This window comes from Nerophis ophidion, linkage group LG09 (genome assembly GCF_033978795.1).
Source record: "Nerophis ophidion isolate RoL-2023_Sa linkage group LG09, RoL_Noph_v1.0, whole genome shotgun sequence".
Classification (NCBI taxonomy): Eukaryota; Metazoa; Chordata; class Actinopteri; order Syngnathiformes; family Syngnathidae; genus Nerophis; species Nerophis ophidion.
In genome coordinates, this window is record NC_084619.1 from 15,496,815 (window position 1) to 15,520,497 (window position 23,683).

Sequence of the window (23,683 nt, forward strand, 5' to 3'; positions counted from 1 at the left end):
AACCTCTTTTGGACAAAATTCCATTTTTAGAAAATGAATCCTTACACTGCTGATTTTATTTCTTGAAACCAATGTTTTTATACTGTCATGTGCATCTAGACTTGTAATGCGTTTAATCATTTATCTTAAGTCAGTGCCCACTGTGGATGTCGAATTATTGACTATAAAATTGAAGATACAACCTCTTGGTTTTCCTTAATTGCAGCCTTCATTTGCAGTCTATCTGCAGTGTAAGTAAGAGAAGTGCTAGGACAGTATTTTATTTGACTTACTGGAACACCTCATCCACACTTCAATCAGAAAGCCAGGCTGGACAGAGTAGAACAGTAAAGTGGCTTTATTCTGTATTGTGGGGGTCCGCAACCTGCGGCTCAAAAGCTCTGTAACTTTTTAAAAAATATATGAAAATGGAAAAAGATGAGGGAAACACATATATATTTGTTGTTTTAATATGGTTTCTGTAGAAGGATAAACATCCTACTTTTTTACAATATAAACATGCTTATTAATAAGTATTTAGTCAAGCACCATTTTGTCCTACTAATTTTGGCAGTCCTTGCACTCACTGTAGTTTGTTTACATGCAGGACTTTCTCCGACGCTGCCACAGAAAGACGTGTTTTATGCCACTCCTTCTTTGTCTCATTTTGCCCACCAAACTTTTTATGCTGTTTGTGTTGTGATCCGGCGTCCTTTTTGTATTGTCCTATGTTTTGATCATGTTTTGCACTCTGCCGATCCCGTTGCTAACACTTCCTTGTTTTGTATTGTCACCATGGCAACCTAATTACGCCTCCTGCACGGACTCACTACGTACACCTGTTTTGAATTATTTGTGTTGTATTTAGGACCACCTGCTACCTTAGTTCCTCCTGGTCGGTCCGTTTGCGCTATGCAACAGTTGCGTTGTTTATTCATTTTTGCATTCAGCGTGCTAATTCGTAGCTTACCCTCCGCACACTCGGCTCGCGCTTCTGTACCTGGGACTTTGAACTCTGCCTGTTGCTAGTCTTAGCATTTAGCTTTCCGTGCGTTGGCACACCTTTTCTTTGCGTTTGTACAAGTGTTACTTTGGTTATTGAAATTAAAACTTGCTCCTACCTTCATTCCTGCCTGCTCCAGTCCTTAGCATCGAGAGGTGAAACTCCTCGCGCATCCAATATGCGTCCCCAACGTAACAGTTTGAATGCACAGGCTTTGTTTATGTTATTGACTTGTAGGAGTGAAAGCTAATTGGTGCTCACATGCTATTTAGGCTAGCTGTATGTACATATTGCATCATCATGCCTTGTTTGTAGGTATATTTGAGCTCTTTTAATTTCCTTCACTCATGTCCTCTGTGTATTTAATCTATATTTGCATGTCTCTTGACAAATTATATGTATTTATGATTGTTTGTGTGCCGTTATAGACCACAGCAAACCTTACCAAGCTCGTAAAGTTGTAATAAATCCACTAGAAGTAGACAGCCTGCCGTTTTCTTTAAGTTGAACACACACATCCATACCTTTGGCCAGTCTGAGCCTGTAATTTCCAGGAGTTATCGCAACCTCTGAGAAGCGTCCGTTTTACTATTGTTTTCCAATGTTGTGAAAATGTGTAGAATAAATATTACTTATCAACAACGATGTGCCTCAGCCTGCGACACATAGGCATTTTGATAGTAGGCAATTATAGCTAATATAGACGCTTATATCATGTGTTGCCTTCATTATAAGACGTTTATAAGGCTTTTTGAATTGATTTTTTGTGGCTCTAGACAAGGGGTAGGGAACCTGTGGCTCTTTGGATGACTGCACCTGGCTCTCAGATAAATCTTAGCTGACATTGCTTAACATGGCAAGTAATGAATAATTCCGCTGGTAATCACAGTGTCAAAAAAAACGTTCAAAATAGGAAACATTCTCATGCATTTTAATCCATTTTTCCGGTTACCTGCTCAAGTAGTCGCATTAATGGTAAGAAGTATTTTATTTATTGTTGGTTAGCTTCAGAATAACAATGTTATTAAAAAAAATAAGGTACTTATTATACTCTAAAAATGTTGGTCTTACTTAAAAATGCACGCATTTAGTTGTAATCAGTCTTAAAAAAATATTATATGGCTTTCACGGAAATACTTTTAAAAATATTTGACTTGTATCGCTCCCTCAGCCAAAAAGGTTCCCGACCCCTGCTCTAGACTATTTATTTATTTGTTGGTCAAACCTGGCTATTTCAACACTTTGGGTTGCCGACCCCTGCTCTATTTTTGAATATACTTCAATTTGTCTGCTATTTTTCCTTCTGTGTGACTGGTATTTACAATAAACAAATCGATAGAATAGTTTATTTAGGCTCGGCAATTTGACTGCACTGCAAAAAGTCAGTGTTCAAAAACAAGAAAAAAAATACAAAAAAATAGGGGTATTTAATTTGAACTAAGCAAAATTATCTGCCAAAAGAACAAGAAAATTCAGCTTGTCAAGACTTTTCAAAACAAGTAAAATTAACTTACCTCAATGAACCCCAAAATACCTTAAAATAAGTATATTGTCACTAATAACAAGTGCACTTTTCTTGGTAGAAAAAAAAGAGACCCTTTCGCTGAATATGTTGAAAAATATTCTTAAATTTAGTATATGCTGGTGCAATTATCTTGACATAATGGTGTCAGGTTCAAACACTGATGACATGTATTAATCAGACAAGAAGCAAGGAATCATGCAGAGACAGAGTTCATCAGAGACATCATGATTTTTTTTTTCATGCTTAAAGTAAGAAATTATTACTTTAAAAAAGTAGTTTTATACTTGTGAGTGTTGACGACACAGCTTTGCATCAGTTGATATTCTATTTTCAAGCATGTTTTACTCAATATAGGTTCATAAAATCTCAGCAACAAGCTGTAATATCTTACTGAGATCATTTAGGACTGAAACCCTTAAAACAAGTAAACCACTCTAACATAAAATCTGCTTAGTGAGAAGAATTATCTTATTAGACAGAAAATAAGCAAATATCACGCTTATTTGAGATATTTCATCTTACTTACATTTCAGTTTTTGCAGTGTGTGAGTTTGATAGTGGAATCTGACCATTTTGAATGGAATGGTCCACTATTCTACAACACTACTACTAATTAGTGAAACTAAATATCTATAATTTTCCCTCATGAGATTTGGAACCCTTCTTAAGTGATCATGCATTAGTTACATCCGAAACATTTTTGTCCAAAAGAAAGATGAATTATGCAATCGATGTAACAATGACAAGTTAATTAAAACTGCTTGGCATCTCTTGAATAAATGTCACCAATCACATGAAAACAATGTTCTGTCTTGCTAACCATCAATGCTGAATGAAAGGGGAACAAAAGCACAACGCCAGGAGCTGGCTGTCAAAAAAATCCAATTGTTAAATATTTGTGTGTATTGAATAAGATTGAATTGAAAGTAAGCCAGAAAGCTGTGTTTTAAATTGCTGCGGTTCTACTTAATATAATCATCCTAGACAAACACAGATGTCATACGTTGAGACAGCAATTTATCGAAAATTGCAATGTCTGTGCTAGTTGTTTTTCAACCTATTACAGTTTGATTTTCTCTACAAATCCTCTGTCACACAGCTGTCATTATCCAAATGATTTGGTCCAGTCAGGTGCATTTAATTGAACAGGCCTTTTATCACAATGCCGCACATGGTAAATATATATTTTTTTTGTGGATGACAAAGTCAATTGGTTCTGCGGAACTACTAATTAAAACCAGACCTACGGAAGCATTTTGGAACTATTGCTCTGGTGAGCAATCTGTGGTTAACAGGGAGGAAAACAAGACTGAAACACATGCACTCATGGGACATTTCATTGGGTACACCAAGAGCAAACCCGGCAGGCACAAGACATGGAAACAAATTGTTTAACTCGGTCCTGGCATTGAACAACTCAAAGTCAACGTTGGAACGACGTTTTGACGACATTTATTCAATAGTGGGTTATGACATTGATTTGACCGTTGCATTTTGGTCATTTCCCATCCAACATTCTAATCCACAACACAAATACAACATTGAAAGAACATGCTTTTGGACAACTTTTATACAATATCAGGATGTGACGTTGATTTGACCATTGAATATAATATAAGACATCAACGTTGTTTCAATTTACAAATACAACTATTTTGCAACAATGTTTCGAATTAAGTTGTAAAGGACATGTATGTAAAATGAATAAACGTCTTGTGCCTGTTGGGAAACCACAGTACAAGAATATCATACTAGTTTTTATTTTGTTTACCTTATTTGGCCACCTGAAAAGGGGCATAATATTAGAAACACCTCAAACTACAAACTAATAAATATTGTGCACGCCATTATCCTATTTTTTTTAACGTATTAACAGTAATTCTGCATGTCATTACACTCATTTATTGGCATAAGAAAAAAAATTAACATATTTACCGCGCCTGTGTTAGTAGCCGACTGACTATTAGCTGGCAGAGCTTCAAGGCCTACTGAAATGAGATTTTCTTATTTAAACGGGGATAGCAGGTCCATTCTATGTGTCATACTTCATCATTTCGGGATATTGCCATACTTTTGCTGAAAGGATTTAGTAGAGAACATCGACGATAAAGTTCGCAACTTTTGGTCGCTAATAAAAAAGCCTTGCCTTTACCCGAGGTAGCAGAAGATGTGCGCGTGACGTCACGGGTTGTAGGGGGCCCTGTAAAGATTCTTTTCATGGGGCCCAAAATCCCTAGCAGCGCCCCTGCTGAAATGTCTTCAACATGTTTTTTTTTCTAATTGTTTTTATATCTATTTCATAATAATCAGTTTAGGTCTTGGATTTGCATTTATTTACTATTTTGATTATTTATTTTGTCACACTATTAAGGAACATCGAGTTGGGATTCCTGTCAATAGTTTCTTTCAAATCCTCAACTGACCTATCATGTACAAATGGAATCATTTGATCCAGATTTGTTCCAATATTTGCAAATTCCATCCATCCATCTATTTTCTACCGCTTATTCCCTTTGGGGTCGCGGGGGAGCTGGTGCCTATCTCAGCTACAATCGGGCGGAAGGCGGCGTGCACCCTGGACAAGTCGCCACCTCATCGCGGTATTTGCAAATTAGTTATTAAATTGTTCAAGTATTTGGTTCATATTGTAATTGTTCCTTTTTTTTGTTTAAGAAGTAATGGGGACGGCGTGGCGCGTTTGGGAGAGTGGCATAGTGCCAGCTACCTGAAAGTTCCCGGTTCGATCTCCACCTTCTACCAACCTTGTCATGTCCGCTGTGTCCTTGAGCAAGACACTTCACCCTTGCTCCTGATGGGTCGTGGTTAGGGCCTTACATGGCAGCTCCCGCCATCAGTGGTTGAGTACCTTGAAGGTAGAAAAGCGCTGTACAAGTTTAGCCCATTTACCATATTGAGGGTAGTCCTTCTTAACACCATTTTTTAATGATTCTCTTTAGAATGCCCCATGTTGCTCTCATGTACAAAACCCAAAACCAGTGAAGTTAGCACGTTGTGTAAATGGTAAATAAAATCAGAATACAATGATTTTCAAATCTTTTTCTACCTATATTCAATTGAACAGACTGCAAAGACAAGATACTTTACGTTCGACTGGGAAAACTTTATTTTTTGCAAATATTAGATCATTTAGGATTTAATAACTGCAACGTGTTTGAAAAAAGCTGGCACGTGTTACAACAGCGTGGCTTCTTAGTAAAAGTACTAGACTGGCCTGCCTGTAGTCCAGAACTGTCCCCCATTGAAAATGTGTGACGCAATATGAAGCCTAAAATACCACAACGGAGACCCCGGACTGTTGAACCACTTAAGCTGTACATCAAGCAAGAATGGGAAAGAATTCCACCTTCAAAAATTGGTCTCCTCAGTTCCCAAAAGTTTACTGAGTGTTGTTAAAAGGAAAGGCCATGTAACACAGTGGTAAAAATGTGCCTGTGCCAACTTTTTTGCAATGTGTTGCTGCCATTAAATTCTAAGTTAATGATTAGTTGCCAAAAAAAAAACATTTTCTCAGTTGGAACATTAAATATCTTGTCTTTGCAGTCAATAGAATATAAGTTGAAAAGGATTTGCAAATCATTGTATTCTGTTTTTCTTTACGAATTACACAACGTGCCAACTTCACTGGTTTTGGGTTTTGTAATTTTTTGTCTTGGTTATTTAATTTATCCATGAATTAGTTAGCTATGCCAGGAGATGATGTATTGGCTTGGGTTTGTCCGTCTGTTTGGTAGTCAGCAACATAGCTAAAATAGCAGATTTTAATTAATCTTTCACGAAACATCAGAAATAGGATGAGGAACAAGCGATTCGATTTTGAGAGTGATCCAGATCACTTTGGTTTTAGGACTTTTTTTAACAGATTCTTTATGAGATAGGGCCGAGCAGGGGTCTGCGCTCTCAGACAGCCGTTCTCATTATTTTCGTTTTCAATGAATTCCTACGGTTGCTCTAAGCTATGCGTGTTTTATAGCACTTTTCTTCACTGTCTTTTTGAGTGAATATGTAAAAATCTTTGCAACTTAATGGTTATAATTTGCCTTCAGCAATGCAGCCACTTATGAATGATTGGAAATGACTGCGAGCCCCGAGGTGCTTTCCTCCAATCAACAAAATGACTGTTAAAGAATCCCAGTAACAAGACAACGGGTTCATATTACCAGACCCTCTCCCCTCAATAATGAGAGCGGAGCTGCTCGTTACCGAAAGGGTGGCAAATTCCGATTAATCAAATTCCTTCCGTTAATTTCCTGAACCTGGAGATGTTTATGCGCTCGTTATCAAATTGAGCCTTGAACCCCGACGCTTCTTCATTCTTGGCACATTGCTGCTAATAACTCTGAGAAATTAGCTCCAGGATTCCCCCCCGTCTGTGTCAGATTGTTACAGGAAAGTGCGAAGCCTGTCAATTGGAATTAGCTCTTCATGTTTTAGCTGCTGTTGATTTATATTGATTCCATTTAGACACAATATATATTAATTATTTTGAAACCATCATGCCATTGGGGTTTTTTTTTCACCTTTTTTGATTGTTGGTTTTTCAGTGGCTTGCAAGTAATAGACCGTAAATTACTCACTTGGATGGTGACGCCAGACGTAATGTAATAATAGCATGCAATCATCTTTTGCAGATAATTCACTATTAATAGCCCCTCTAACTCTATATTTAACCATGACAAATGATTGCATTTTTTCAGTCCTTATCACACTCCCGATCTCTCTCGCCCCTCTCCCCTAACTTATTTAAGAGAGTCGCCGCCACCAGCCTGAATGTGTCACACCTAACGAGGCTTGCCGACAATCTACCCTGTCAATGCGTGTCAGGGCTCATTCATCAGCCATCGCTCTCCATCCCAGCTGTCGCATTTCAGAGCCGCACGGCTTAACTTTGCTTCGTCCAACCTGCTGGTTGCACGTGTTGAAACTATGGAATAAACGGTGCTTGTCAAAGCAGAGTGCAATCAATTGAGAGCCAGACGCAGACATTGACACACCATGAGAGACCTGATTGTGGTTCTCTTAGCTGGTTTCTGATCTGCATAACAATGACTGTTTCAAATGTGTATTTTTTTTTTATGTAGTGTTTACTAAACATCCCCATTCACAGATTACTTGAATTAAAACCTGTGGGTAACACTTTAGTATGGGGAACAAAATCACCATTAATTAGTTGATTATTAACATGCAAATTAATAACATCCATCCATCCATTTTCTACCGCTTGTCCTTTTCGGGGTTAGGGAGGGTGCTGGAGCCTATCTCAGCTGCATCCGGGCGGAAGGCGGTGTACACCCTGGACAAGTCGATACCAGACAACATTCACACTGACATTCACACACTAGGGCCAATTTAGTGTTGCCAATCAACCTATCCCCAGGTGCATGTCTTTGGAAGTGGGAGGAAGCCGGAGTACTCAGAGGGAACCCACACAGTCACGTGGAGAAGATGCAAACTCCACACAGAAAGATCCCGAGCCCGAGATTGAACTCAGGACTACCCAGGACCTTTGTATTCACTGCAAAATGTCAGCGTTCAAAAACAAGAAAAACAAAAAACTAAAATTTGGGGTATTTTACTTGAACTAAGCAAAATTATCTGCAAATAGAACTTTCCAAAACAAGTAAAATTAGCTAACCTTAATGAACCCCAAAATACCTTAAAATAAGAATATTCTCACTAATAACAAGTGCATTTTTTTTGGTAGAAAAACAAATATGAGATCTTTTTCCTCAATATGTTGAAAAATATTCTTAAATTAAGTAAATGCTAGTGCCATTATCTTGAGACAATGATATGCACTCCGCTATATGTTTCTTGAAACCAGCAAACGTATTCCAAAAACTATTTTATTTTTGTTAATGGAAAGGCAACAAGGCAACCGCTTGTTACTCTTGGGGTCTATGAGCCACCCAGGCAAATCATATGGTCTAAAAGAAATTTTCTCATCCATAACATGACATCATCGCGCCAAGTGCGTGCTCTTTCAGTCAATTAGTGCGCAAGGAATATATATATATATATATATATATATATATATATATATATATATGTATATATATATATATATATATATATATATATATATGTATATATATATGTATATATATATATATATATATATATGTGTATATATATATATGTATATATATATATATATATATATATATATATATATATATGTGTATATATATATATGTATATATATATATATATATATATATATATATATATATATATATATATATGTATATATATATATGTATATATATATATGTATATATATATATATGTGTATATATATATATATGTATATATATATATGTATATATATATATGTATATATATATATGTATATATATATATATATATGTATATTTGTATATATATATATATATATGTATATATATATATATATATATGTATATATATATATGTATATATATATATATATATGTATATATATATATGTATATATATATATATATATGTATATATATATATATATATATATATATATATATATATATATACATACATAGTTAATGATAATAAAAACTGAAATCTAAGTAAGATTAAATATCTCAAATAAGGGTGATATTTGCTTATTTTATGTCTGATAAGATAATTATTCTCGCCAAGCAGATTTTATGTTCGAGTGTTTTTCTTGTTTAAAGGGTTTTGGTCGTAAATGATCTTAGTAAGATATTACAGGTTGTAGCTGAGATGTCATGACCTATATTGAGTAAAACATGCTTGAAACTAGAATATCAACTGTTGCAAAGCTGTGTCAACAACACCCACAAGTATAAAAGTACTTTTTTAAAGTAATAATTTCTTTCTTTATGTCAAGATAATGCCACTAGCATTTACTTAATTTAGGAATATTTTTCAACATATTGAGCAAAAAGGTCTCATATTTTTTTTCTACAAAGAAAAGTGCACTTGTTATTAGTGAGAATATACTTATTTTAAGGTATTTTTGATTCATTGAGGTTAGCTAATTTTACTTGTTTTGGAAAGTCTTGACAAGCCAAATTTTCTTGTTCTATTGGCAGATAAATTTGCTTAGTTCAAGTAAAATACCCCTTTATTTTTGTTTGTTTTTTTCTTGTTTTTGAAGACTGACTTTTTGCAGTGTAGTCAACAAAAACACGCATCAAATAATTGCAGTTGCAAATTACTTACAGACAAAAGTCTCTGAGGCTGAAGCGTACTGGAAAGTATCCACTAACAAACCCGTCGTGATCATTCAATTTCCTGCTTGATGTGCTAAGCTTAATGAATTATTGTGACCAGACTGGAGTTGTCGCCAAAAAAAACTAAGAACAACACACATTACCACTCCACTTTAATTTAAAGACGATATAATTCTCTCATAAGGATATGTTTTTTTTTATACTTACTTTTGTTCTTAGTAATTTTACTTTATCTAGCCTTTTTTAACATTCCACATCAAAAAAACAAACAAAAAAACAGTGAAGATGGCACATTGTGTGAATGGTAATAAAAACAGAATACAATTCCATCCTATATTCAACTGAATAGACTGCAAAGACAAGATACCTAGCGTTGGAACTGGTAAACTTTGTTATTTATTACAAATATAAGCTCATTTAAAAAATTTGATGCCTGCAACATGTTTCAAAAAAGCTGGCACAAGTGGAAAAAAGACTGAGAAAGTTGAGGAATGTTAATTAAACACTTATTTTGAACATCCCACAGGTGAGCAGGCTAATCGGGAACAGGTGGGTGCCATGATTGGGTATAAAAGTAGCTTCCATGAAATGTTCAGTCATTCACAAACAAGGATAGGGCGAGGGTCACCACTTTGTGAACAAATATGTGGGCTAATAGTCAAACAGTTTAAAAACAACATTTATCAACCAGTTATTGCAAGGAATTTAAGGATTTCATCATCTACGGCCTGTAATATCATCAAAAAGTTCAGAGAATCTGGAGAAATCACTGCACGTAAGCGGCAAGGCCGTGACCTTCGATCCCTCAGACGGTACGAACACTCCAGGAAACCACTGTCAGTAACTACAGCTGGTCGCTACATCTGTAAGTGCAAGTTAAAACTCTACTATGCAAAGCCAAAGCCATTTATCAACAACATCCAGAAATGCCGCCGGCTTTGCTGGGCCCGAGTTCATCGAACATGGACTGATGCAAAGTGGAAAAGTGTTCTGACTAGTCCACATTTCACATTGATTTTGGAAACTGTGGACGTCCTGTCCTCCGGACCAAAGAGGAAAAGAACCATCCAGACTGTTATCGGCACAAAGTTCAAAAGCCAGCATTTGTGATGGTATGGGGGTGTATTGGTGCCCAAGGCACGGGTAACTTACACATCTGTGAAGGCACCATTAATGCTGAAAAGTACATACAAGTTTTGGAGCAACATATCTTGCCATCCAAGCAACTTCTTTTTCATGAACGCCCCTGCTTATTTCAGCAAGACAATGCCAAGCTACATTCTGCACGTGTTACATCTGAGTGGCTTCGTAGTAAAAGTGTGCGGGTACTAGACTGGCCTGCCAGTACTCCAGACCTGTCTCCCATTGAAAATGTGTGGTGCATTATGAAGCGTAACATACCAAAACATAGAACTTAAGCTGTACATCAAGCAAGAATGGGAAAGACTTCCACCTGAAAAGTTTTAAAAAAATTGGTCTCTTCATTTCTCTTCACGGTGGCAGAGGGGTTAGTGCGTCTGCCTCACAATACAAAGGTCCTGCAGTCTTGGGTTCAATCCATGGCTCGGGATCTTTCTGTGTGGAGTTTGCATGTTCTCCCCGTGAATGCGTGGGTTCCCTCCGGGTACTCCGGCTTCCTCCCACCTCCAAAGACATGCACCTGGGGATAGGTTGATTGGCAACACTAAATTGGCCCTAGTGTGTGAATGTGAGTGTGAATGTTGTCTGTCTATCTGTGTTGGCCCTGCGATGAGGTGGCGACTTGTCCAGGGTGTACCCCGCCTTCCGCCCGATTGTAGCTGAGATAAGCGCCAGCGCCCCCCGCGACCCCGAAAGGGAATAAGCGGTAGAAAATGGATGGATGGATGGATGGATGGATTTCTCAAAAGTTTACTGAGTGTTGTTAAAGGAAAGGCCATGTAACACAGTGGTAAAAATACCCCTTTGTCAATTTTTTTGCAATGTGTTGCTGCCATTCAATTCAAAGATAATTACTATTTTCTCTCAAAAAAAAAGTTTCTCAGTTGAAACATTAAATATCTTGTCTTTGCAGTCTATTCAATTGAATAAAAGTTGAAAAGACTTTGCAAATCTTTGTATTCTGTTTTTACTTTTGATTTAATCAAAGTGCCAACTTCACTGGTTTTGGGCTTTGTACTTTAAGTATGTACTGTGATTTGTGCTGATATTGTATCGGAATAATATGAGTATTGGCCTATACTCACAGCTCCATTATCGGATGTGAAAGAGTTGTATTGGGACACACCTACTTTCCACGATCCATTTAATGTTATCATCAGACTGGATTTAGGCTACAATCAATGATCCATTTACGATTTGTGATTCCTCCCATACAGTGCTGTTTGGATGAATTCTAAGTAATGGTGTTCGGGCTAAAAAAATATTGAACTTGATATCTAGATATCCGAATAAGGCCCCAATCGTATGTGGAAATCTTGCAAAACAAGCAGTAAACACGCGTGACGATCCTAAAAAAAAAAAAAAACCCACACCCGTGGGAAATCAAAATGACAACAAAGGCTTGGTGGAGCACAGACAGTAAAATAGGGAAAAGACGGCCACCAGCAGCCAGAGAGCTAAAATCATGTGGAAAAATAAGGACAGCCCATGGTGTTTATCTTCTATTCCTGAACCATTGCACAGTAAAGGGTAAACATTGGTCAAAACCCCTACAGTTATGCTCACCTATGGATAAAATAGGGTTTCTAATTAGTCTAAGATGCAAGTTTTAGAGATGTAGGTGGACCCTGCTGTACCTGGACAAGACAAACACAATGGAACTCAGACTCACCCGACATCCATTTTCATAATCGTGATTTCATTACACTATTGTTACGATCCGCTGCCCGGATCGTTCCATTTTGTAGTTTTGTTCCTTCCTGTATCACATATGTGGTCCTCTCCAAGGTTCTCATAGTCCTCATTGTCACCGACGTCCCACTGGGTGTGAGTTTTCCTTGCCCTTATGTGGGCCTACCGAGGATGTGGTAGTGGTTTGTGTTGTGGTTTGTGCAGCCCTTTGAGACACTAGTGATTTAGGGCTATATAAATGAACATTGATTGATTGATTGATCACCTGCCTTATTTAAGACTGCCCCTTTTGTTAGTTCATTCTCGGATCCTAATTTGCTTTCACGCAACAGATGACGACTGCTTTCCTTTCTTTCCTCACTAGCTTTCGCGCTACGTTGTATTTTTCCCTAGTTTTCACGCTAGTTGGTTTTGTTTCCCCTTTTTGTGCCTTTGTGCCAAGTATAGTGTTTCTGTTCATATTCCTAGCTCTCATGCTAGCTCCTTTTGTTTGCCTTTTCTGCTTAGCACCAGTGTTTTTGGCCTAACCTGTTTTGTTAGTTTAATAAATACTTATTCCTTACCTTACGCTGTGTTCTTGTCCGACGCATCCACGGAAGAACAAATCCGGCATCGCAATGCCACGCAAGTATCACACCTATACTTTTTTTTCGGTGTTTGGTAAATATAAATAATAAATATTAATACTAAATCAAAATTGGACATTAAAACCTGCTGTATAAATCCAGTCAGAAATGTTCCTGCCTCCAACACTGCAAAAAGTCAGTGTTCAAAAACATGAACAAAAAAATACAAAAATGAGGGGTATTTTATTTGAACTAAGCAAAATTATCTGCCAATAGAACAAGAAAAATTGTCTTGTTAAGACTTTCCAAAACAAGTAAAATTAGCAAACCTCAATGAACCCCAAAACACTTTAAAAATAAATGTATTCTCGCTAATAACAATTGCACTTTTATTGGTAGAATAAAAAAAGAGACTTTTTTGCTCAATATGTTAAAAAATATTCTTAAATTAAGTAAATGGGGGACGGCGTGGGCAAAGTTGGGAGAGTAGCCGTGCCAGCAACCTGAGGGTTACTGGTTCAATCCCCACCTTCTACAATCCCAGTCACGTCCGTTGTGTCCTTGAGCAAGACACTTCACCCTTGCTCCTGAGGGGTCCTGGTTAGCGCCGTGCATGGCAGCTTCCACCATCAGTCTGTGAATGGGTGAATGTGGAAAATAGTGTCAAAGCGCTTTGAGTTCCTTAAAAAAAGGTAGAAAAGCGCTACACAAGTACAACCCATTTACCATTTACCAAATGCTAGTGCCATTATCTTGACATAATGATATCCACTCGGCATCATCATTTTTATTTTATGCTTGAAGTAAAAAAATATTACCGTATTTCCTTGAATTGCCGACGGGGCGCTAATTAATTTAAAACCTCTTGTCACTCCTGCGGTTACCAAAGGCATGCGGTAAAGGTAAGCATGCGCTAATTATTTTAAAACCTCTTCTCACTCCGGCAACTACCAAAGGCATGCTGTAAAAATTTGAGTGTGATGTAAGGATACCATCATGAAAAGCACATTTAATAAAAAAAACGTTATTATGGTCTTACTTTTACTTATAAATGAAGTCCATGCCAGCTCCTTCTGATCAAAACCATTGATAACTTGTATAGAAATCTTCCTTATCTTTCTTCAGTTTTAAAAGTCTCTCTGTCTCGATGGATACCTTCCTTTATTACGTCCTGCTTCGATAGTAAGTCAAGTTTAGAAAACTGCTATCAGACTGCTGCTATCAGTTAGCTCGGCTCCTCAATTGCCGGCGACGACAGAATTACCCTCGGACAACTCCCCCTCTCGTTATGCTCCGTGGGTGATCTCTTTATCCCACCGCTGCCACCGTGAAGTGTTATTGCATAAATAATACACTGGGTATTTAAGACTGGAACATGCTTTATTTCAGCCCGGTTGTTTACATAGCCAGCATAGGACTGTAACATCCTAAATGGTCCGTCATGCATCCCCCACGTCATATCCGTCCCAGCACATATCACGTCACTCATTGTCATTTCTTCTGTAGCTGAGTAGTCGCAAGAAGGATCACTAGCGCCCTCTACCACTAGGAGGCGGGAGTCATTTAATGACTTATTTGACACACAGAGCTACGGTATATTAATAAAACATAGCTGCTTACTGTTCTTTTTAACATAACGGTATTCAATAGCTTGGACCTTAAATCCTACTGAGTAGCTCTTAATCTTCTTCCCTTTATGCGATTTCAAATTACCGGTATTGAAATCAGCCTCCTCCATTTTGAAAATGATGACAGGGGAAGTGTCACTCGTGACGTCACGAGTTTGACCCGGCGGTAATACTAAGCATGCGCTAATTATTTTGCGAAGCGAGTTTGAATTCAAGGCAGGCACATACTATATGCCCGGCAGCAATTCAAGGAAATATGGTACTTTAAAAAAGTACTTTTATACTTGTGGGTGTTGTTGACACAGCTTTGCATCAGTTGATATTCTAGTTTCAAGCATGTTTTACTCAATATGGTAAATGGTAAACATATAGCGCTTTTCTACCTTTTTTTAAGGAACTCAAAGCGCTTTGACACTATTTCCACTATTTCCACATTCACCCATTCACACACACTTTCACACACTGATGGCGGGAGCTGCCATTGTACTGCAAAAAGTCAGTCTTCAAAAACAAGAAAAAAAAAATACAAAAATGAGGGGTGTTTTACTTGAACGAAGCAAAATTATCTGCCAATAGAACAAGAAAATTTGGTTTTTCAAGACTTTCCAAAACAAGAACCTCAATGAATCAAAAATACCTTAAAATAAGTATATTCTCACTAATAACAAGTGCACTTTTCTTGGTAGGAAAAAGATATGAGAGCTTTTTGCTCAATATGTTGAAAAATATTCCTAAATTAAGTAAATGCTAGTGGCATTATCTTGACATAAAGAAAGAAATTATTACTTTACAAAAATACTTTTATACTTGTGGGTGTTGTTGACACAGCTTTGCAACAGTTGATAAAACGTATAGCGCTTTTCTACCTTTTTTTATGGAACTCAAAGCGCTTTAACACTATTTCCACTATTTCCACATTCACCCATTCACACACACTTTCACACACAGATGGCGGGAGCTGCCATTGCACTGCAAAAAGTCAGTCTTCAAAAACAAGAAAAAAAAAATACAAAAATTAAGGGTATTTTACTTGAACTAAGCAAAATTATCTGCCAATATAACAAGAAAATTTGGTTTGTCAAGACTTTCCAAAACAAGAACCTCAATGAATCAAAAATACCTTAAAATAAGTATATTCTCACTAATAACAAGTGCACTTTTCTTGGTAGAAAAAAAATATGAGATCTTTTTGCTCAATATGTTGAAAAATATTCCTAAATTAAGTAAATGCTAGTGGCATTATCTTGACGTAAAGAAAGAAATTATTACTTTAAAAAAGTTATTTTATACTTGTGGGTGTTGTTGACTCAGCTTTGCAACAGTTAATATTCTATTTTCAAGCATGTTTTACTCAATATAGGTCATGACATCTCAGCTACAACCTGTAATATCTTACTGAGATCATTTAGGACCAAAACTCTTAAAACAAGAAAAACACTCTAACATAAAATCTGCTTAGTGAGAATAATTATCTTATCAGACATAAAATAAGCAAATATCACCCTTCTTTGAGATATTTAATTTTACTTAGATTTCAGTTTTTGCAGTGTGCAAGGCGCTAACCAGGGCCCATCAGGAGCAAGGGGTGAAGTGTCTTGCTCAAGGACACAACGAACATGACTAGGATGGTAGAAGGTGGGGATTGAACCAGTAACCCTCAGATCGCTGGCCGTCCCCGATCAATATAGGTCATAAAATCTCAGCAACAAGCCGTAATATCTTACTAAGATCATTAAGGACCAAAACCCTTAAAACACGTGAAATACTCTAACATAAAATCTGCTTAGTGAGAAGAATGATTTTATCAGACAGATTATAAGCAAATATCACCCTTATTTGAGATAATTAAACCCACTTGGATTTCAGTTTTTGTAGTGAAGTTTTGGTTTTTTTCTTAACCTGAATTCGGAAAGTCCACTCTTTGGAAGTTGCCCACTTCAGACTTGAGAAACGACCCATGCCAAGCGTGCATGGGGGGAATTTTCACCATACTGACATTTTATCACTTATTTTACCACTTGATTTATATGCCCCTAACCTGCCGACTGTACATGTCGGTGAGAATTATATACCTCATATGTTTTTATTCCCAGGGACCGACAGGTGACCCAGGGCCAGTTGAGCCAGTTGGTCCCAAAGGAGAAAAAGTGAGTGAGTGTTTCATACATGCAGAGCTGGATTGTTATCATTGTTTTGAATTTCAAGTGATACCTCTGGATCCGTGCTTGGGATTGTTTACCTCACTACGTAAAGTGCGTTTTTTGGGGTTTTTTTTGCTTCTCCATGGCTGCTTTGCAGAATCAATCAATCAATGTTTATTTATATAGCCCCAAATCACAAATGTCTCAAAGGACTGCACAAATCATTACGACTACAACATCCTCGGAAGAACCCACAAAAGGGCAAGGAAAACTCACACCCAGTGGGCAGGGAGAATTCACATCCAGTGGGACGCCAGTGACAATGCTGACTATGAGAAACTTTGGAGAGGACCTCAGATGTGGGCAACCCCCCCCCCTCTAGGGGAACGAAAGCAATGGATGTCGAGTGGGTCTAACATGATACTGTGAAAGTTCAATCCATAGTGGCTCCAACACAGCCGCGAGAGTTCAGTTCAAGCGGATCCAAGACAGCAGCGAGAGTCCCGTCCACAGGAAACCATCTCAAGCGGAGGCGGATCAGCAGCGTAGAGATGTCCCCAACCGATACAGGCGAGCGGTCCATCCTGGGTCTCGACTCTGGACAGCCAGTACTTCATCCATGGTCATCGGACCGGATCCCCTCCACAAGGGAGGGGGGGACATAGGAGAAAGAAAAGAAGCGGCAGATCAACTGGTCTAAAAAGGAGGTCTATTTAAAGGTTAGAGTATACAGATGAGTTTTAAGGTGAGACTTAAATGCTTCTACTGAGGTAGCATCTCGAACTGTTACCGGGAGGGCATTCCAGAGTACTGGAGCCCGAACGGAAAACGCTCTATAGCCCACAGACTTTTTTGGGGCTCTAGGAATCACTAATAAGCCGGAGTCTTTTGAACGCAGATTTCTTGCCGGGACATACGGTACAATACAATCGGCAAGATAGGCTGGAGCTAGACCGTGTAGTATTTTATACGTAAGTAGTAAAACCTTAAAGTCACATCTTAAGTGCACAGGAAGCCAGTGCAGGTGAGCCAGTACAGGCGTAATGTGATCAAACTTTCTTGTTCTTGTCAAAAGTCTAGCAGCCGCATTTTGTACCAACTGTAATCTTTTAATGCTAGACATGGGGAGACCCGAAAATAATACGTTACAGTAATCGAGACGAGACGTAACAAACGCATGGATAATGATCTCGGCGTCTTTAGTGGACAAAATGGAGCGGATTTTGTTATTGCTAATAGCCTTTTAGGGCTGCACTGAAAAAAAACTTAGATAGCCAATGCTTAATGTGTGTTTATAGCTATTATTTACTCTCAAACTTTAGGTCCATTTATAGATACTGCAGGGTGTTAATGGCACCCAATGCAAATTCTGTTGTTTACTAAAATTGTTCACTTATGGTCTTTTTTTATAATGATGTATTTTCACAGCATGTGATGATATGCAGCAGTTTAAATATTCCAATATTGTAAACATTTGGTATTTCCCATGCATGTGATTTAATTAGTTGCTGCTCATTGTCGATGGTGCCTTCCTTATGGTGACGTTATAGATGTTTTCTCCACACAATCGAAGGTGCAAGGCTACGTCTGCATGCCTTTGAAGTTATAATGAGCTTTCTGTGTTTCTAAAGACATCAGAGAACCAAGGAGGGTTTCGTCATATTTTACAGGCGAGTAGGTGACGATGACGGTATTTTTTTTTTTTTTTGATGATCAGTCCCTTGCATAATCGAGAAGGCCCTTTTTTTTAGCTGTGATATTCGCTCTGAAGTCTTTCAGTCACATTCACATAGAATTTTCCAGCTCTGACATACAAACCCCGTTTCCATTTGAGTTGGGAAATTGTGTTAGATGTAAATATAAACGGAATACAATGATTTGCAAATCCTTTCCAACCCATATTCAGTTGAATATGCTACAAAGACAACATATTTGATGTTCAAACTGATAAACTTTTTTTGTTTGCAAATAAGCATTAACTTCGAAATTTGATGCCAGCAAAACGTGACAAAGAAGTTGGGAAAGGTGGCAATGCATACTGATAAAGTTGAGGAATGCTCATCAAACACTCATTTGGAACATCCCACAGGTGTGCATGCTAATTGGGAACAGGTGGATGCCATGATTGGGTATAAAAGCAGCTTCCATGAAATGCTAAGTAATTCACAAACAAGGATGGGGCGAGGGTCACCACATTGGAAGCAAATTGTCGAACAGTTTCAGAACAACATTTCTCAACGAGCTATTGCACGGAATTTAGGCATTTTACCATTTACGGTCCGTGGAATCATCTAAAGGTTCAGAGAATCTGGAGAAATCACTGCATGCAAGCGATGATATTACGGCCCTTTGATCCCTCAGGTGGTACTGCATCAAAAACCGACATCAGTGTGTAAAGGATATCACCACATGCGCTCAGGAACACTTCAGAAGACCACTGTCAGTAACTACAGTTGGTTGCTACATCTGTAAGTGCAAGTTAAAACTCTACTATGCAAAGCAAAACCCATTTATTAACAAGTGAAGTGAATTATATTTATATAGCACTTTTCTCAAGTGACTCAAAGCGCTTTACATAGTGACGCCCAATATCTAAGTTACATTTAAGCCAGTGTGGGTGGCACTGGGAGCAGGTGGGTAAAGTGTCTTGCCCAAGGACACAACGACAGTAACTAGGATGGCACAAGTGGGAATCGAACCTGCAACCCTCAAGTTGCTGGCACGGCCACTCTACCAACCGAGCTATTCCGCCCAGGAACACCGCTGGCTTCGCTGGGCCAGAGCTCATCTATGATGGACTGATGCAAAGTGGAAAAGTGTCCTGTGGTCTGACGAGTCCACATTTCAAATTATATTTGGAAACTGTGGACGTGGTGTCCTCCGGAACAAAGAGGAAAATAACCATCCCGAGTGTTATAGGTGCAAAGTTCAAAACCCAGCATATGTGATGATATGGAGGTGTATTAGTCCTCAAGGCATGGGTAACTTACACATCTGTGAAGGCACCATTAATGCTGAATGGTCCACACAGGTTTTGGAGCAACATATGTTGTCATCCAAGCAACGTTATCAAGGACGCCCCTGCTTATTTCAGCAAGACAATGCCTAGCCACGTGTTACAACAGTGTGGCTTCATAGTAAAAGACTGCGGGTACTTTCCTGGCCCGCCTGCAGTCCAGACCTGTCTCCCATCGAAAATGTATGGCGCATTATGAAGCGTAAAATACAACAGCGGAGACCCCGGGGTGTTGAACGACTAAAGCTCTACATAAAACAAGAATCGGAAATAATTCCACTTTCAAACCTTCAACAATTAGTTTCCTCAGTTCCCAAACATTTATTGAGTGTTGTTAAAAGAAAAGGTGATGTAACACAGTGGTGAACATGCCCTTTCCCAACTACTTTGGCACGTGATGCAGCCATGAAATCCTAAGTCAATTATTATTTGCAAAAAAAAATAAAGGTTATGAGTTTGAACATCAAATATCCTGTTTTTGTTGTGCATTCAACTGAATATGGGTTGAAAAGGATTTGCAAATCATTGTATTCCGTTTATATTTACATCTAACACAATTTCCCAACTCATATGGAAACAGGGTTTGTACAGCGATTCACAAATTGATGCTTTTTTAAGCTGATGTTGAAAGAGGCAGCTCAAAAAATGTTGGACAGTGTTGCATGAGTGGAAAAAAGAACAAATAGTGATTATATTTTGTTATGCTGCTGTAAAAAAAGCTCTTTTTTTTATGCTTGTATGTCAAAGTCAGCAAACACCATTACCCTACCTGTCTGTTGTTGATGCGGTGAGGCTTTTTCACCGTATAGTACAACTTTGTTTATTTGAGGCTGTCATGTTTAATGACACAATGTTCTGTCTTGGCAGTGTGAAAGCCCTTCTTACTCAGTTTCATCAAAAACATGATGACTGGATGCATAAACACATCATAAGCTTTTTTTTCTTGTTACAGTGCCGTGCACATTGCCTGTCATTTATTGAAGTTGATATTGGACAGGATTTCATGAATTATCTGGGTTCACAGATTGATGTTAGACACACTGGAGCTTCAGGGCTGTCTGTAAATTTACATTATGTCCAATCTGTTTTACCATGTTGTCTATAGAACATATGCAGTCCTATTAATGATCGGCCAACGTTTTGCCTCGACCCTCTCATTTCCCTCTGAATCTCATTTCTTCATCTTACCAAGACATTTTGATTCCAGTTATGATTAGGGATGGGTATATTTTACATTTGAACCAATACACTGCAAAAACTGAAACCTAAGTAAGATTTAATATCTCAAATAAGGGTGATATTTGCTTATTTTATGTCTGATAAGATAATTATCCTCATTAAGCAGATTTTGTGTTAGTGTTTTTCTTGTTTTAAGGGTTTTGGTCCTAAATGATCTCAGGTTGTAGCTGAGATATCATGACCTATATTGAGTAAAACATCCTTGAAACTAGAATAGCAACTGTTGCAAAGCTGTGTCAACAACACCCACAAGTATAAAAGTACTTTTTTTAAAGTAATAATTTATTTTTTTATGTCAAGATAATGCCACTAGCATTTACTTAATTTAGGAATATTTTTCAACATATTGAGCAAAAAGGTCTCATATTTTTTTCCTATCAAGAAAAGTGCACTTGTTATTAGTGAGAATATACTTATTTTAAGGTATTTCTGATTCATTGAGGTTAGCTAATTTTACTTGTTTTGGAAAGTCTTGACAAGCCAAATGTTCTTGTTCTATTGGCAGATAATTTTGCTTAGTTCAAGTAAAATACCCCTCATTTTTGTATTTTTTTCCCTTGTTTTTGAAGACTGACTTTTTGCAGTGTACTAATACAAAATCTGTAAGTTTTCAAACGGTGCCAATGCTTAAAGGGAACCCACTGTATGATGAATTAAATCCTTTCTGACTTATACATGTTACAAAGTCGGATACTCGTGTTAAACAATGCCCAGGTGTCAAATCATGAGGTTCATGCATTTCAGCGTGAGTTTGCGTGTTGTGATCCGGATCACATCTCTAGTTTATGTTTGTATCCTTTTTTGTGTTTTGATGATTTCTGGACCCTGCCGATCCCATTGTTTGAGCACTTCCTAGTTTGTATTCATCACCATGGCGACTTAATTTGTTCCACCTGCACTGGCGCCTGCCGCACACCTGTCTTTGATTATTGTTTTGTATTTAAGACCGACTGCTACCTTAGTTCTTTCTGGACGTTTTGTTTGCTTCTTGCAACAGTTGTGTGTGATATTCTTGCCTTTTGTATGTACTTTGCTAAGTATTAGCTTAGCTTCCGCGCGCTTCTATGGACTTTGAACTCAACTCTTGCTAAACTGTTAGCATTTCTCTTTCTGTGCATTGGCACTACTTTGTTTTACCCTTTGTACAAGTGTTCTTTTGTTATATTTTTATATTAAAACAAGCTCCTACCTTCAATCCTGCTGCTCCTCGTCCTGTAGCATCCGGGGGTGACTACTCACGCGCATCCAAAATGTGTTGCGCACGCAACATTGCATGCAGTTTTGTTCGCTGGGTTTTGCTATCTGGTTGCGTCTTGATGACATTACGTGAAGCTCTGAGGCTATGAAGAACCACAAAAATAAACTTTGCACACATGTAATAACACCAACCTGCGACATGCAGTGACATACATGCTGATAAAATCAGTCTTTATTTTATAAAGAGTCTAAATAGATTGACGACTGTGCAGGTGTACCTAATGTTGTGACCGGGTGAATCTATGTGATGTTTATAAAGTTTATTGCCGACCTTGTCTGGGGGAAAACATAGTGGTGAGGATTTCAAGATATACATGTAAACAGTGCACCTTTTAATGATATATGGGGTTGAGCATGGTTTCATTTGCAAGCTAGAAACGCCTTCAGAATCTTGCAAAAAATACTCAAAAAACGTTTATAAAAGAGACTGTGAGTGCTTAAAGGGAACGCCACATTTTTTTGGATTTTGCCAATCGTTCCCAATCATTATGACGGACAAGAAGACGAAAAGTTTTCTTTTTTTTGCTTTCTAAAATCATCTCGTTCTTGGTGGCGAGCAATGCAGCTAATAGGAGCAATCAATTCTACATCTAAATCGCTTTAAAAATGCATTCAAAAACCGTCAACAATAATTGATTTACGTTCCGTAACCCGTATAATAACCAAGCTGTAATGACATTGTTAGTGCAAGAGCTTATCAAGACATTGTTGACACTTGTATAATTCCAATTATGATTAGGGATGTGTATCTTTTACGTTTTAACCAAAACTTATACAAAATCTGTACTTTTGAAACAATGCCGTAATTAAAAGGAACCTACTGTGTGATGAATTAAATCTTTTCGGACTTATAAATGTTACAAAGTTGGATACTCGTGTTGAAACAAATCATTAGGTTCATGCATTTTGGGGTGAGTTTGCATGCAGTTTTGAATGCCTCTGTTTGCAGGGTTTTGCTGTCTGGCTGTGTCGTGATGCCAGAGCGAGGTGGACGTACTTGTTTAGTCATCACGTGAAGCTCTCAGGCTATGAGGAACCACAAAAATAATGTTGGCATTCTTGTAATAACACCAACCTGCGACATAAATGCTTATAAAATCAGTCTTTATTTTATAAAGAGTCTAAATTGATTGGGTGAGTGTGCAGGTGTACCTAATGTTGTGACCGGGTGAATCTGTATGATGTTTAGAAAGTTTATTGCTGACTTTGTCTGGGGGAAAACATAGTGGTGAGGATTTCAAGATATACATGTAAACAGTGCACCTTTTAATGATATATGGGGT

General features: G+C 37.8%; 1 protein-coding gene across 4 annotated transcripts in view; it reads left to right on the top strand.

The window, feature by feature from the left end:
* LOC133559058 (collagen alpha-1(XIX) chain-like) overlaps window positions 1–23,683 on the top strand; it is a 325,779-nt gene that overhangs the window by 71,780 nt on the left and 230,316 nt on the right. For 2 of the 4 annotated variants that reach the window (XM_061910394.1, XM_061910397.1), the window contains exon 5: window positions 16,841–16,894. The exons of the other annotated variants lie outside the window; for them this stretch is intronic. In XM_061910394.1, coding sequence (XP_061766378.1) covers window positions 16,841–16,894 — 54 coding nt within the window. The remainder of the gene's footprint in view (window positions 1–16,840; window positions 16,895–23,683) is intronic. 4 annotated transcript variants of the gene reach the window in all.